The following is a 15,919-nucleotide window of genomic DNA, read 5'->3' as shown; positions in this document are numbered from 1 at the left end:
CCACAATTCTCAGGATTCTTTCAGGAAAGCAATGTGCTTTAAATGTATGTTGTGGATTTGACCTTAAAAACAGGGGTCTTCTCTATCAGGTGTGATCTGATCCTTTAAACTAGAGGGTGTGAACTTGTATACAAACCATGTGTTCTACCACTGAGCTATGGGACCCCCATGAATTTATATTACAAATATATGGGTCAGCTTTGAGTTAGCTGCCTATCAGCCATCAGTTCTATACCACATTTAACTCTCATTGGTTTTGTCCAAAAAAAATTTCTGAGAATGGTCACTTTTTGAGCATTCCCTGACACCTTCTCTCAAAAATTATACTAGAAACATTAATAATAATAATAATAATTTTATTATTTGTACCCTGCCCATCTGACTGGGTTGCCCCAGCTACTCTGAGTGGCTTCCAGCATATGCAGAAACAAAAAAATAGTTTCTATGTAAGTTTAGTGTGTGTATGCATCTTTTGACTACTAAACAGTAAAAATCCAAGCAATTTGGGTTGTGGGAATTGCCAGATAATCACTAGGAAGATGCCCCGTAACTGAGAACTGAGTCACACAACCAATTTTTTATTTGATCATTGTTCTACAAGCAGAAGATGAACAAGGCAACATGAGGTTGAGGGGGAGGGGATAGAGCTACGAGTGCTATGACTCCCACTCGGTACCCCCTACACTAGCCTGCTGCCCTCCAGTGCAGTGGAAGATACTAGCCTTCTACCACCATTGGAGTAAGATGCAACTTCTAGTCCAACTGGCTTCCATAGGTGCCTTGGGTGAGGACACCATCTTGTATTTTGTCTAAGGGCTCATTTCCTGCATTGTATGGAACTGACATCCTGATGGGATGGGATCTGTAGGTGGTCTTCTCTTCCAGAGCGCAGCAATTGGCTGGCTATATAAGGGGTGAGACATAGAGCTTCATCATCTTCCTTCTTCCTCTTCTTCTTCTTCTTCTTCTTCTTCTTCTTCTATCACTCATAGCCAAGTAAGATTGTCTTCCATAAACACGGTTTTAACAGTGAGTCCGTAAGTGACTGTGGAGGCCAATTCTGGATCCACACGTCCTTCCACAGTGGGGACATTGGTTTCTGGGCGGGAGTTGATCACGGTGTGGATTTGCCAAGCATGCCTTCCTCTTAGCACGTTTCTCCTATGGGTTGAACCATCTAAAAAGAGTCATAATGAGGGAGTATGCCTTCTTCATCCAGAGGTGCTTTCACTTCTGAATCATTTCAGGTACAAACAGCACATCTAACACATTTCTTCCTAAGGCAAACTGAGTGAGAATACAGTCCTGGACCTTCTCCAAAGTGATTGTTTGCCAGATCATAACAAGTCATAGCAGTCAATAGGAAGAGGCTCGTGATTGGCAGATGGCCAGCTTTCCAAAGGGACACTTGAATGGAACTCTGGGTCAGTCACTTTGACTCAGCCTGATCCCCTCGCAGGGTTGTTTTAAGTACAAAATTTCCATGTATGTCGCACTGAGCTTATTGGAGGCAGGGCACGGTACAAAAGTAATATAAGCTACAAATGAAAAGTCACAAAACATTCAAGTTTGCCAAGCAACGGCACTGTTGTTAGACAACATCTCTCGAAACCACAGGTTAATGGTGTTATTTGATCATGAGCAAAAGGTGTGGTGTGGTCCATTTGATTTTCTTCAAGTGTGCTTAACATTTATGGACATCTGCTCTAGGTCAACTGCTCCTCTTCCACCAGTGATATCAGGTTATCAAATGCAAGACACATTTGGAAAATCACACTACCAGGGAGTGGAAGTTATATCATACAGCGCAGAGGTTCCACACAAAACTGCATTTACTCTTGGAAGTGTGCCGTGTTTATGGGCAGGCCCTATACTTCAATCCAAAGAGCTAATTCATTAATAGAAACCTTCAGGAAGATATGGCAAAAGGCAGCTTGACCTGTATGAGCTCTCTTAAAGCTATATGGTTGTATGACGAAATAGGTCTCTCTTGGGTTCTATCCCATATGTTACCACAATAGAGATTCTCTTCCCTACTCCGCCCATATATCAATATGGTGTTTAATTTAATAATAATAATAATAATAATAATAATAATAATAATAATAATAATAATAGTAGTAGTAGTAGTAGTAGTAGTAGTAGGAAGATGGTGTTTAACCGAATATATTTAATTAAGTCTCTATGTCAAATCCACTATATATATATTGCTAGATCTGTCTATTGTATTGTCCTTTTAGCTGTAAAACTAATACTACATGACATTCACTAGCCAAATCCTGTTTTTCTTAAGGGTTTGTTTGTGTTTCGGGGTTTTTTTGCACAAAAACCTTGCTTCTCCCTAGTTAAAATTTCCATCTGTGGCTTCAGTTTTAGAAGCCAGGAGATGAATAGTCAAACTGCAAAGCGAAGGCTTCTGACTTAAAGAGCTCGCTTGAGCCAAGACTGGCACACAGTCCTCCCAGACTGTGGAGAAGTTTTAGCTAAAACACCTTCAAGTTTGGTTATTTAATGGAGTTTGAGAAGAGTTTATGTAGTCAATCCATCATCGACAAGCAGCTACAGATTTCAGAGATTCGGCAGAGTAGAAATAGAAAACTGGCCATGTGCTGTTGTTAGGCCTCGGCCAAGCTTGAAAACAAGCACAGCAGTTGGAGTCTGTTTCCAATGGTGACTGGTGGCCATTGGGACTGGTAGGGAGGCAGGAAGACCAATAGAAGGTATAACCATTGTCAAGCTTCAGGGAATCGGCTCCCCCCCCCCCCAGGGGCAGTAGATAAGCAAAACAAAGGAAAACGAGTCTTCTTACCACTTAGAAACTTTAATGATCACAGCGAGAGAACAAAGAAACCATTTCCTAGGAATGGCAGTGCTCCCAATTAAGAGTTTCACCCACTTCCTCCTTAGTCACCCAGGTCACAACTGCATCTTGTAACCTGAGTTTGTAATCTCTGTGCTCTCTGTTCTGCCACCTTAATCAGCTTTTCTGGTGGAGGAATGCTTTCCAGAGACAGTGAATCTGTTAACTCTCTCTCTCCCAGTGCTTCTTCTCCTAGCTGTTCCCCATCCAGTGTTTCCCAGCTTCTGCCTTCTGAACTGTGCCCTTCTGCAAACCAAATCTATACTTGTCCTCCTGCTCCTGGGAAGATTCAGGATCCTGATCAGGAGCAGGGGTAGTGGGAGGCTCCCACCATTCCTCCTCAGTGCAGCCCTCCTCAGCACTGTCCCTGATGAACATCTGATGAACAACAACCCATGACATTACACCGTATGGGGCTTTATTTCACCCAGGTCAAAGACTCACTTTGCCACACCCCCACACACATTTGCATACCGCCTCAATGGTGCCCCTCTTGAGGCTTCACCAGAGTCAAAATCCCGGCTAGCTCATCTGCAGCTACAGTTCTACCACCCCTTCATGTGCTGCAGCTGACTTAATCCATGAAATGTTGTGCCACAATAAATCTAGTCTGCCTCAAGACTCTGCTGTTTTTCCCTTTGCCTTTGTTGGGACTTTCTAGGGTCTGGATAGCCCTGTGGAGTCACTTGACACTAGTCAGGCTGGGCCTAAGGAGCTAAATCTGCTCTGTTGCTGCTGGAGAACTAGAGTGCTAGTGGTGCAGAACTTACAGGGCCAGCCCTGCCCATAGGCACTGTGGACAACATTTCCCTTTTTTAAAGGGAAATTCCCTTATTCTGAATAGGATTCCTCGCAAGAAAAGGGAAAAGTTGACAGTTATGACTGTGGAGCAGGCAGGGAGTGGTGGCAAGGTACTGAAGTACAGAGGGCCACACTGCCTGTTTTGAGTCTTCTAAGATTCAGCTGCCCATCCAGGCAGTTTCTGTGCTTTGAAGGGGTGGCAGTCATCTTGTCCTTTGCCTCAGGCAACAAAATTTCTTGGGCCAACCCTGAAAACTTAAGGCTTCCATCTGTTCTTTGGCCTTTCGTGTCAGTCTGTTTCGAAATCTCATACGTCATAGTTCTTCTTGTGCTGGGGTAGAGTGTGGGGGCGGGGAGTCACATGACATCATTTATGCTCCAAGCCATCTTTTGCAGGACTCTTCAGGCCTGTGGGAATGGTGGATGAAATAAAAGGAAAGCTAACTGAATTTTGGTTAAATGACTAGTTTACTTTCCAGTCTGCGACAACATTCCCTAAAACATCACTGCCCTCCTTGCTCATGTCCTTCAGTTTGACAGAATGTTTTGCACAAGTAACGGATTTTAAGTTTTTGGCCACAAATCGACTTACACTAACACATTAACCTCCTTGTCCCAAAGCAGAGCTCGCAGGTGTTCCTTAATATATGTTTGGAATGCATGGCCTTGAATTTTACAAGGGTTTGTTGCCAATTTTTTAAATAGAATCAAGCTTGCTTGCAAGTCTGTTTCAGGTATGTGCTCTAACAAAATCATCTCCTGGCTGAAAATTGTTGGTCCCCCCACCCCTCTGAAGATGGAATTCATTTTCTCTTGCAAAGCTGCCTAGGTTAAGTGGTCACTGGCTAGGACCTAGACTCCAATTTGATCTTGTTTAGAGCTTTTTTCATATATAATCTTTCCAGTGAAGCTGGTCCTTAACCATATGGCCAGAATTCAGTGGTAGAATGCATGGTTTGCATTCATGATGTCTCAGACTCAACCTCTGGCCTCTCTAGTTAAAGGATTTCCAGTACAAAGGATGGGAAGCAGGTTACACGTGTGTGTGTGTGTGTGTGTGAGAGAGAGAGAGAGAGAGAGAGAGAGAGAGAGAGAGAGACTAAGCTCTGGAACTTTTGTGTCTCATGTACCTAGCAATGTCCCATTTGGAAGGAATTTTCTGGAATCCTAGAAAAGCAACTTCCAATCAAGGAAGCCCGTTCAAATGGTTTGAAGATAAAATGCCCCCTTATCTTTTGCGGTTATCCCCGACCATTATAACTGCCTGGTGTGTGATTTACAGTGCTGTCTTACTCACAATGTCCATTGAGTGTGATGGGACTATGTGCGCAGGATTGCAGTCTTGAATTCACTCCCTCTTTTTGACCCTGCTAAAAATAAGACTCCATCTCTCAAAACCCATGTGTAACTGGGATGACCCTTAATCACAGTGGAGTTTGCAGTAGTTGTGTTTCTCTGTTGAGCAAATGTGTGCAAATTTCAGGTCTAATGTAGAGTGCAGAAGCTCCCAATAACTTTAAATGCATGAACAGCACATACTAGAATGTCTCTGAAAAGTCACTCTGGTGCCAGGATGTGGTCATTTGTGATCTCAGCATGTATTCAGGCACTCTCCGGAACAGTTAACTGCTCTTAAATCTCCTGAAAAGGTCACTGCACTGATTTTATTAGCCACTGTATAAGTATCATATTTTTTAAAAAAAATACAGCATTGTGTGAATAAAATTACAGGTTGCTCACACACCTTTCCTTTTCTTCCCTCCTTATATTTTAAATAAGGTTCACTGGGAAGAGATGGAGAGTTCAGAAATAATACCAGTACTCTCCCACCCCCAATTTCTCTACTCAGTCTTGGCAGCATCAACTGCAAGATGACTACAAGTTTTGAGAGCCATGAATTGCATGGACTCCGTCTGGTTCTCTGGGAAAAGAGCCTTCATATGGAAGTGGTTAATTAATGAAGTCACAATCTGGTTCCTTTTTCCATTGAGGAAGAAACCTATGCCAGTGCTATATTATCCATGCCAAATACAGTCTCTCTCAAACTTTCAAACTGGTGTGTACAACCAAGGCTCAATAAAACAAAGTCCATATTGTGACATTTTGTGGTGGTGTCATAAACCCTACCGATCATAGACAAATGGTGTAATCTGTAGATAAATAATTAAGGATCAATCCTATGCACACCTACCACAGAGTAAGTTCAGCTGAACTCATTGGTTCTGAGTTGACACGTTTAAGCTCACATACCATGCCAAAGTTTTGTTTTTTAAACCCATAGCTACTTAGCACTAAGCACAGGTTGTCCACCTCACATTTAAAACCTAGATGAAATTGTGTGATGGAAATGTCACACCACCCGCATGAATACTACAGAAAACACCTGCAGCAATCTGCAGCAATTATGCCTAAAATGTGGAACAGCCCTAAAACCTAGTAGCAGTGTGATCCACTGAATCTGGCTACCTCATTGACAGTTCAAATCTTACCTGAAGGCTGATTCTGTGGTGGTGGGAATCCTTTATTAAACTGTAATAATTGCTTGGTGAGGTGCACATTGCCATAACCACAGGCTCCGTTCCCTATTTAGCTGGGCACTGTAAAAGTGGGTGCCCAGCTGAAGGCTTCACCACCTCAATATTACCCTGGAGTGAAAAAGAAATAGAAAAAGTTTAAAACATGCTTTTGTGAACCAGCCTTCTTGCTTCTTGCTGTTACTATGGATTTCTATACGAGTATGTGTGTGAAACAGTGCGAAGGATTCCAGAAAGTATAAGGACAACGAAAGATGCTTCTAAGTTTGAACAATTTACCACAGCAGTTACTACCCAGTGTATGTGGATGACTATGGAGGTTTGGTGGGTTTTGGAATGGGGCGTGGAAGTTATAATAGAAATGTTCCCTATCATGCGTCCTATTTTGTGATGTATTATGTGAGGAAGATTGAAATATATGCGTGCGAGATTATGCAGTGGGCATTACTGCACCATTAAAAAAGTTTGGGAGGAATCATGTGCTCATTGCATGTGTGAAAGACAGCAAAAAGTTAGGTTAAGGAGCCTGGGACTTAATGCCTATGTGAAATGTTGATGAAAACACATGTGCGAGTTTCTTCCAAGTATGAAATCACTGCTTTTTCACATAACTTGCTGTGGAATCAGTTAAAACGCTGGAAATCCTGTACTTTTGTGGCACAGGTTTTACTTGCCAACCAGGATCAGGGAATACGGAAGGATAAAGAATCACAGCGGGGGTACATATGTATGTGTCAAAAAGTACCCGTATGAACATCTATACAGTAGGCTTTGATGTGAGGACACCATGGAAGGGTGATAAGACAACTGTGCTCTGTCATAATTAGTTATGTCTGCATACAATGGGCGGGTGGACATGGGTGGACATGGTAGCCTCTACAATACTCCATCATCAGGACTACCGTGTGGCAATGAGGGCAGCAAAATAGGCATACTTTGCTGCCTCTGTTGCATCCTTGAACCCTCCAGCAGGGGCAAACTTTGGTAATATTGTGCCCTGGGCAAGGGCAAAATTTGTCAACTTCCTCCCTCTCTCCTCCTGTTTTGCGCATGCTCTCAAGTCATAGTTTTGCACCCTTTTGGGTTGGTGAACTGCTCTCCAGGGAGGTCTGGAGATAGTTTTGTTGGTATTAAAGGGTTAAGAAGCTCTAATCAAGACGCTCTAGTCACTGAGCAGCTGGAGGTCGTTAACCTTCCAGGAATGTGAGTTTGTATAAATAGTCAACTCACTCGTGTGTTTGCCCCTCCTTCCCCCCCTTCCTTTTCTTTTGGGGCGTGTTTGCTGAAATGTGTGATTCTTCACCAGGGTTTTTTGTTTTGTGTAAATAAACCTTTTATTTGAGTTCCAAACCGCTTGCTCCAAGATTCCTTTATTGACAAGATGCTGACTCTCCAGCCCTTCTTGAGCCGCTGTGCGAAATGCTCTGCTGTAATGGGACATTGTGGCATCGGAAGTGCACTGGACATTTGCTAACCATTAAACTAATTAAAGTTTAATGGGACAGGTTATGGATGTTTGTACGTCAAGAAGGAGATAAGGAGTGCAGTTCAGAGTGATTTATGCAAGGACTGGAGCGAAGACAGAAGCGGTTGCCGACAACAAAAGCCTTCAAAGCAGCTTGAGTCCTGCAACGTGCCTAGGAAAAGTTTTAAAGAGGCACTGTGCAGTTTGTACTCGCTGGAAGACGTCTTATTCCTCGAGGAGCCACCTCAGCAGCTGGGAGACGGTCTACAGGTCTGTGAGTATCGTTCCTAAGCCCCAGGGAGGATGGCAGAGTCCCAGGAAAGTTTTACTGTCCCATTTACGCGACTCAATGGGAAAAATTGGCAAGATTGGAAGGCTAGAGTAAGGGTTTGGTTGCAAGCAAAAGAGTTGTGGAGTTGTACTGAAGCACCGCCTTTACAGGCAGCTGCAGACGCGTCTGCAGAAGACAAAGCAGCAGCGGCAGCTTCTCAGAAACGCGACAGGAAAGCCCAAGGTCTACTAGTTTTGGCAGTGGGACCAGAGCAAATGCCTTATGTTTCTGAGTTAAAGAACACGCATGAGGTCTGGACGGTTCTGCAGCGGCTAAATTCCAGAAACACTGCGGGGGCCAAGATCCATGCTACAAGATGTTTGTTCGATTTACGTCTCCAACCGAGAGCGTGTGTGAAAGAACATATTGCCAAAATGGTGTCTGCCTTTAATCAACTAAGACAGCTGGGCATTCCTTTCTCTATGGAGCAGCAGTCATACATATTGTTGTCTTCTCTTGATAAAAGCTATGAGACTCTAGCTTTAACTTTGGAAGCTATGCCTTCATCTGAATTAACCCTTGAATACATTTCTTCTCGACTTGCTGATGAACAGGATAAAAGGCAAAGAGAAAGAGGTTTGTTTTCAAAGGGGAGTTATGCTGTGCCTAAGAGTGGGGATGCTGAGTTTGAGAACACAGCAAATGCTTTTGCAGCTAGACACTGTTTTCGCTGTGGTTCCTCTTCCCATTTAATCAGGAATTGTACACGTGAACCTGGTCAAGACAGCACCAAGGCCGTTACCCCTAGTTACCAGACAAGGAGTTCCAGGGGACGTCGAAGAAGAGGAGGAGGTTGTGGCTACTCCCACAGCACACAGCACATGGCTTCAGCAATGGCGTTGATGCAAGGGCGTGGCCAAGGCAGCAATCTACGCTGGTTGATCGACAGTGGTGCATCTCACCACCTGGTGGCGCCATCTAGTGTCCGTTTGCAGAATTGCAGACATTTGCAAACCCTTAAAGTTGTGACAATGGCAGATTCAACTAAACGTTCCTTAGAGACCGTAGGCACAGTGTTCCTGAAGTGTTTGCAAACAGAAATTGATGCCTACGTGCTAAAGGGAATGAAGGGGTGTATTTTGTCTGTGTCAGAACTTGATAGAAATGGGTTTAAAACTGTGTTTGAAAATGGGGTTTGCACTATTTCAAAGAATAACGTATCTCTTTTGCAGGTGGAATGCAGAGATGGGTTATATTATTTTGAGACAAGTCCAGATGAAGTTGAACAGGTTCATGCTGGTTGTGTGAACTCGCCTACCCATAATTCTTGTGTTCATTTATGGCATCGCCGTCTGGGACATATTAATTTTCAGTATGTTAAAAGGCAACCTGAATTATCAGAAGGGTGCAAATTGAACAAATGTGCTAAGTATTTGGATTGTACTGCATGCAAAAGGGCGAAGGTTCATAGATGCAGCTATCCCAGTTCAAATAGGAAATCTGACAAAGTATTCCAACTTGTGCACATGGACCTATGTGGCCCAATGCCTGTTGCTAGCATGGGAGGTTCGAGGTATGCATTGTGTCTCTCAGATGACAAAACAAAGGTTACATGGTTTTTTCCTCTCAAAACAAAAGCAGATACTGCAGAAACAGTTAAAAATTGGGTTCATGCAGTAGAACTTGAATTTGGTACTAGAGTACTTGCTTTTCAGACAGACAGAGGGTCAGAATTTACCGGGTCTGTGTTGCAGAATTTCTTTAAGAAAAAGGGAATTAAGCATCGTCTGTCTACACCTTATTCCCCCCAAGAAGGAGGTGTGGCCGAACGTAAAAACAGGGTTCTGCAAGAGTTGGCAAACTCTATGTTGTTTGATGCTAAACTTCCTCAGAGTTACTGGGCGGAAGCCTGGAAGACAGCTACTCATGTTCTGAACAGAGTATATAATTCGGTAATTGATACTACGCCATATTTTGCTTTATATGGGAAGAAGCCCAAAGTTAATTACTTTCGGGTGTTTGGATCTCAAGCCTATGTACTTATTCCAAAAGCGTTAAGGAAAAAGGGAGGTCCTAGGGCTAGGAAACTCATCTTTTGTGGGTACGAACCACACGCCAAATCTTGGAGGTTCGTGAACCCAGATGGGGATACTACAAGAGTGGTCCTCAGTAGGAGCGCTGAATTTTGTGAGCAATCCGGATGGACTCACTTACATGCTAACCCTGACATTTTGAGAGATGATTTAGGCATTTATGCTGAGAATGAAAGTCCAGAGGGTGGTGAGCCAGAAGGGGATGGTGCACATGGTTCAGATGCAGATTCTGACCAGGCACAAGGTTCTTCTCCTAACGTAGAAAAGCCAGAATCTAAGAGTGTTCCAACATCGCCAGTCAGTAGGCCTAGCAGACAGCAAAAGCGAAGCAGGTCGCCTGCAACACCAAGCCCAAGGGAGGTATCTAAACGGAGGTCTTTATCCCTAGGGGCACGTCCAGACATAAAGTCTGAGACAGATTCTGACAGCCAACGGTCAGAGGGGGCACAAGAGGAGCAATTGCGCAGGTCAAAACGTGCCACAAAGGGCAAGCCGCCAGAGCGTTTTAAGGTGACAAGTGTATACGTAAATATGGCACAGTGTGAGCCAGATAGCTATGTAGAGGTACAACAGCTTCCAAGCTCAGAAGCCGCAAAGTGGCAGGAAGCAATGGAAAAAGAGATGGCTTCAATGAAGTCTCTCGGTGTGTTTACAAGTACAGAGCTTCCAGAAGGGCAACAAGCTGTAGGTTGTCGATGGGTATATCGTTTAAAGCCCACAACTACTGAGGAGTTGCAATATAAAGCCCGACTAGTTGCAAAAGGGTTTTCGCAGCGCAAAGGAGTTCACTATTCTCAAATTTATGCCCCTACTTCAAGATCGGAGTCATTAAGAATGCTTTTAGCCTCTTCAGCTAAGAAGGGAAATAAGCTGTTTCATTTTGATGTCAATGTGGCTTATTTAAATGCAGACTTAAAGGAGGAAGTCTATATGACGCCACCACCAGGTTTTGAAGGAGACAAGCCAAACCAGGTCTGGCGCTTACACAAATCCATTTATGGGTTGAAACAGTCCGCCCGTAATTGGAATTCCTGCTTAAACGATGCTCTAGAGAGCATGGGGTTCAGAAAGAGCGCAGCAGATGCGTGTCTTTATCTAAAAGGCTCGGGATGTGAACAAGAAGCAGTCTTGATATTTGTTGATGATTTATTATACAGTGGAAAGGACGATAAACTTGCACAACAATTTGCCACAAAGCTTGGAGAAAGGTTTCAGATAAAATCACTAGGCAATGTATCTGTTTATCTAGGAGTTAAAATTCAGCAAGATGAAGATGGGAACTATTGGCTCAGCCAAGAAGCTAAGATCCAGCAGTTGCTGAAAAGGTTTAAAATGGACAACTGTGCTGGTGTTAAAACCCCAATGGAGTTAAGTTACACAAAGGATGCTCAAACTGAGCAACAGGCAGAGTTCTGTAATCCCGGGGTTTACCAGTCAGCGATAGGCAGTCTACTCCACATTGCACAGTGGACTCGGCCCGATATAACATATGCTGTCAACATGCTGTGTAGACAAGCTGAAAAACCATCAATGCATGCTTGGCAAGGAGTAAAAAGAGTTTTAAGGTATCTCCAAACTACCAAAAGGTTTCGCTTAAAACTATCAGCAGAGGGCAGCACACAACTTGAATGTTGGGCCGACAGCAGTTGGGCTGATGCTGGACCAGATAGAAAATCAGTGTCAGGAATGGCGATAAAATTTGGAAATGCACTAATTGGTTGGAGATCAAGAAAACAATCACTTATAGCTTTAAGTTCAACTGAATCTGAGTTCAATGCATTATCAGATGTATGTAGAGAACTGGAATTTTATAAGCAACTGGTACAAGAATTGTTTGGAGAATGTTCCCTACCTATCAGAGTGTGGGAAGACAATCAACCTTGTATTAAACTAGCTAAATCAGGTCAATTCAAGGCACACACAAAACACTTGGATATCCGTTATCAAAATGTATGCCAAAGTGTAAAACAAGGTTTAATTGAACTAAAGTATTGTCCAAGCCAAGAAAATCTCGCAGACGGTTTTACAAAAGCTTTGAGTCCACAATCTCATAAATGTTTCTGTTCAGGTTTAAATTTGAATTAAGGTTGGTACAGCTCAGTGTTACGAGCGAGAGGGGGTGTTGGTATTAAAGGGTTAAGAAGCTCTAATCAAGACGCTCTAGTCACTGAGCAGCTGGAGGTCGTTAACCTTCCAGGAATGTGAGTTTGTATAAATAGTCAACTCACTCGTGTGTTTGCCCCTCCTTCCCCCCCTTCCTTTTCTTTTGGGGCGTGTTTGCTGAAATGTGTGATTCTTCACCAGGGTTTTTTGTTTTGTGTAAATAAACCTTTTATTTGAGTTCCAAACCGCTTGCTCCAAGATTCCTTTATTGACAAGATGCTGACTCTCCAGCCCTTCTTGAGCCGCTGTGCGAAATGCTCTGCTGTAATGGGACATTGTGGCATCGGAAGTGCACTGGACATTTGCTAACCATTAAACTAATTAAAGTTTAATGGGACAAGTTTTCTGTGGAGGGCACACCAGAAAAGCCTTGAAGGTCCACTGTGACATGTTTGCCCAGCACGTTTGAGGATAAAGTCACATGCCTTCCAAACAACCTTGATGTTCCTCTCCTGTATGCCATTTCCCACTACTACATGACTTTGGGTGCGTCTTGTATTTGAGCTTACTACTGTGTCTTGGGCTTACTACTGTGGTTCACTGTTTCCATGATTCTTGTGAGCCCTTCCGTGTCCATCTTTGGGTGAAGAAAGATGGGAGATAAATAATACACACGTGTACAAAAGAAAACGCAGTTAAGAGTGAGCACCAGAGGCAAAAAGCCTCAAAGGTTAAAAGAAAAAAGTCTGTGTTGCTTTTTTTTGGGGGGGGAGGGGAAAATATTTTCCACGTAGTAAATTAAATTAATTTCACATAGCAAATTAAATTAAGAATTTCCCCCCTCTCCCTCTTCTCTCCCTTTCCCTTGCATGTCTTTTTCTTTTTCCTATCTCAGGACTTTGTTATAGCAATCCAATAAGAAATACGGAATAAAATAATATGTAATAAAAGGGGTGGGGGGTGGGAAACAGCTATTACTTCATGTTGTAAGATCTAATTCACTGGGCGGTCTCTTGTGAATGTGTTTTTCCTTTATGAGGTAATGTGGCGTGTCTTGTCTTTTACACTGTAAACCTGAGGGAAGGGAATAGATATTCCCCCCCTTTTAAACTATCTGTACATAAGCGGCTGTGGGAAACCCCCCCTTTTTTTTAATAAACACATCCTCTAAGGAAGCAAGCAGCTAAATAAAACGATTTCTAAATCCCTGGATTGAAAGCCGCGTATAAACGACACCCTTCACCCAGGTCGTCCGCCTCAGCGAACTGGACACCGAGAGCGAAAGGCGCTTTTAAGGCCAACCTGAGACGAAGAAGGTCGCTCGTTTTCCCCGCCCTCCGCGAGCGAATCCCGCCCCTAGCTCCCCCCAACCAATCAGGCTCGGATCTGTCAGCGATTGAGCTCGGGGCGGGGGCCAGGAAACTCTGTGGGCGGGGCTCCGGGCGGTCACGTGGCGCAGGCGAGGCGTGAGGGGAGCCCGGCAAGATGGCGAAGGTCTCGGATATGTACGATGTCACTTGGGAAGGTAACTTGCCGGCCGCCCGGCCGCGGTGTGTGTTGGCTCGGCGGGGGCGAGAAGGGGAGGGCGCGATACGGGCAGACCCAGGGTGAGGTGTGGGCGCAGCGACAGCGGCTCTGGGGCGGGGGAGAGGCGCCCGCCGCTTCGGAAGGATAGCCGAGGCCTTGCTAGCGCCTCCCCTCGCCAGGCGAAAAAGCCTCAGCAACTTCACCGTCTCTCTCTCTCCCCCCCCCCCCCCGCATAGTTGGTCTGGGAGTACTTTAGGTGGTATTCTCGAAGCTGATCTACGCACAGAATTAACCCCATAATGGCTTGCGGGGCTGCTTACCTGGTGGGATTTGCGTCCGAGTAGGAACGTGGGTGGCGTTGTGGGTTAAGCCACAGAGCCTAGGACTTTCCGACCATAAGGTCTGCGGTTCGAATCCCCGCGAATCTCATCTCATCTCTCCTTTGAATTTACAAGGTCTTTAGCTCCAGTCTGCAATATGGGGATGATACTTTTAAGGATTACAGTAAGATAATGTTTTGAAAACTGCTATTTAGGTGACAATGATTCCTAAGTGGTTCAACAATGGATAAAGTTGTGAAAGAAGTGTATGCAGCCTCTTGATAGAGTTTCAATGAGAGGCTAAATAAAAGTAAGTTGTTATTGTTGTTAAGTATATGATATATTACATTGGATGCCACACATAATACAATAAGCCCACAATTTATGCAGGTTGGTGCTGTGGGTTAAACCACAGAGCCGAGGACTTGCCGATCAGAAGGTCGGCGGTTCGAATCCCCGTGACGGGGTGAGCTTCCGCTCCTTGGTCCCTGCTCCTGCCAACCTAGCAGTTCGAAAGCACATCAAAGTGCAAGTAGATAAATAGGTACTGCTCCGGCGAGAAGGTAAACGGCGTTTCCGTGCACTGCTCTGGTTCACCAGAAGCGGCTTAGTCATGCTGGCCACATGACCCGGAAGCTGTATGCCAGCTCCCTCGGCCAATAAAGCGAGATGAGCGCCGCAACCCTAGAGTCGTCTGCGACTGGACCTAATGGTCAGGGGTCCCTTTACCTTTACCTTACTAGGAATGTAGGGAACGGTGATCTCAAGGAGTTTACAGCCTTCCTTTTTCACCTGCCCTGTCGTGGTCACAGTTTTTCACCTGTCCTGTCGTGGTCACAGCGAACACAAGGACAGATTTAACTTTCCCCCCTAGCATGAGTGTAGCCAGGATTTATGTTAGGCGGACAGAATACTCCCCTGTCACCATCCTCTGCCTGGCTCTGTAGCAGATTCGGAATGAAATGTCTTAACAACAGTTGTTGTTTTAAATTACATTCTTTTGAGTCCAAGTTCTCAGAAATATCTGTCATAATTTTTCTACAATGTATACTTTTAGTTAAGCGTTTTTTATTTATTTACTTGATTCGGGAGGCAGCTGCCCCCCCCCTGGCTACATATACCCCTAGTCCTGTTTATCAGTGAATTGAGATTTTTCTTCTTCATTAAACCCACATTGGAGATTGAGGGTGCAGAGCTTGGGGGCGAAGGTGGAGATTCTTCTCCCATCTTCCTTCAGGACACTCATCTTAAAATTATCTCCTCTGAAAAGCCATTTCCTTTCATCCTTTTTCCTAACTAAAGATTGATAAATCTACACCTTTACCGTCACCCCTTCATTGGCTGTTGGCCTCCCCCCCACTGTTAAAATTTGGGATTGTATGCTCTTTGGGGCAGGGAACTTTGGCGCTGGGGGTCAGAGAGAAGATAATGAAACTTTGTAAAATGCCAGGTGCAGTGATGGGGCTTTATAAGTAATGTATTAGCAAGGGCCTGTGAGCAGCAGGTGAATAAATCCAAAGACATGGAGATGGTTGTATCATTCAGTTGTTGGCCGCTGCCTTGAACATCACTGGTTGGGTCGCAGGTTTAACTTAATAACTAATAAGTTAAAAGTTTAGCTCTGTTGTAGGTATTTCTTTTAGATCCAGGTCCTTATGTATGATGGATGTGTATATGTACTTTAATAAACTGAATAGAGTGAAAGATTATGAGTCACTGGGGTAGGGCTTATAAACTTAATAGTGTTTAGCTTATTTTTTGTTGCTATTTTGTTAATATTGTTTTATAGATTATAAATGCCTTTTTGATTTGATAATCATATAATATGACTTAACACAGGACTTGTGATACTCTGTTCTATTATTGCAATTTGTTTCTTGTAAGCCACTTTGGGATTCATTTGGATGGAAAGTGGCATAGAAATGCAAGAAATAAAATCAAAACC

General features: G+C 44.0%; 1 protein-coding gene and 1 long non-coding RNA gene across 2 annotated transcripts in view; one reads left to right on the top strand and one right to left on the bottom strand.

The window, feature by feature from the left end:
- Positions 1-3,233: 3,233 nt before the first annotated feature.
- On the bottom strand, positions 3,234-13,421 carry LOC310713245. Its single transcript, XR_014529140.1, has 3 exons — positions 12,697-13,421; positions 6,151-6,306; positions 3,234-4,069 (listed from the first exon to the last, which is right to left on the bottom strand). It is a non-coding gene; the product is annotated as an uncharacterized lncRNA (long non-coding RNA).
- A 121-nt stretch (positions 13,422-13,542) lies between these two features.
- The window catches only part of EMC2 (ER membrane protein complex subunit 2), a 44,023-nt gene continuing 41,646 nt past the window's right edge, over positions 13,543-15,919 (top strand). The window contains exon 1 of the mRNA XM_083517002.1: positions 13,543-13,652. Within this exon, the coding sequence (XP_083373128.1) occupies positions 13,613-13,652 (40 nt within the window). The 5' untranslated portion in view covers positions 13,543-13,612. The remainder of the gene's footprint in view (positions 13,653-15,919) is intronic.

This window comes from Podarcis liolepis, assembly GCF_965112155.1.
Source record: "Podarcis liolepis genome assembly, chromosome: 8".
Lineage (NCBI taxonomy): Eukaryota > Metazoa > Chordata > Lepidosauria > Squamata > Lacertidae > Podarcis > Podarcis liolepis.
Note: the sequence above shows the minus strand (reverse complement) of the source record. Positions and strands in the feature narration are given on the sequence as shown.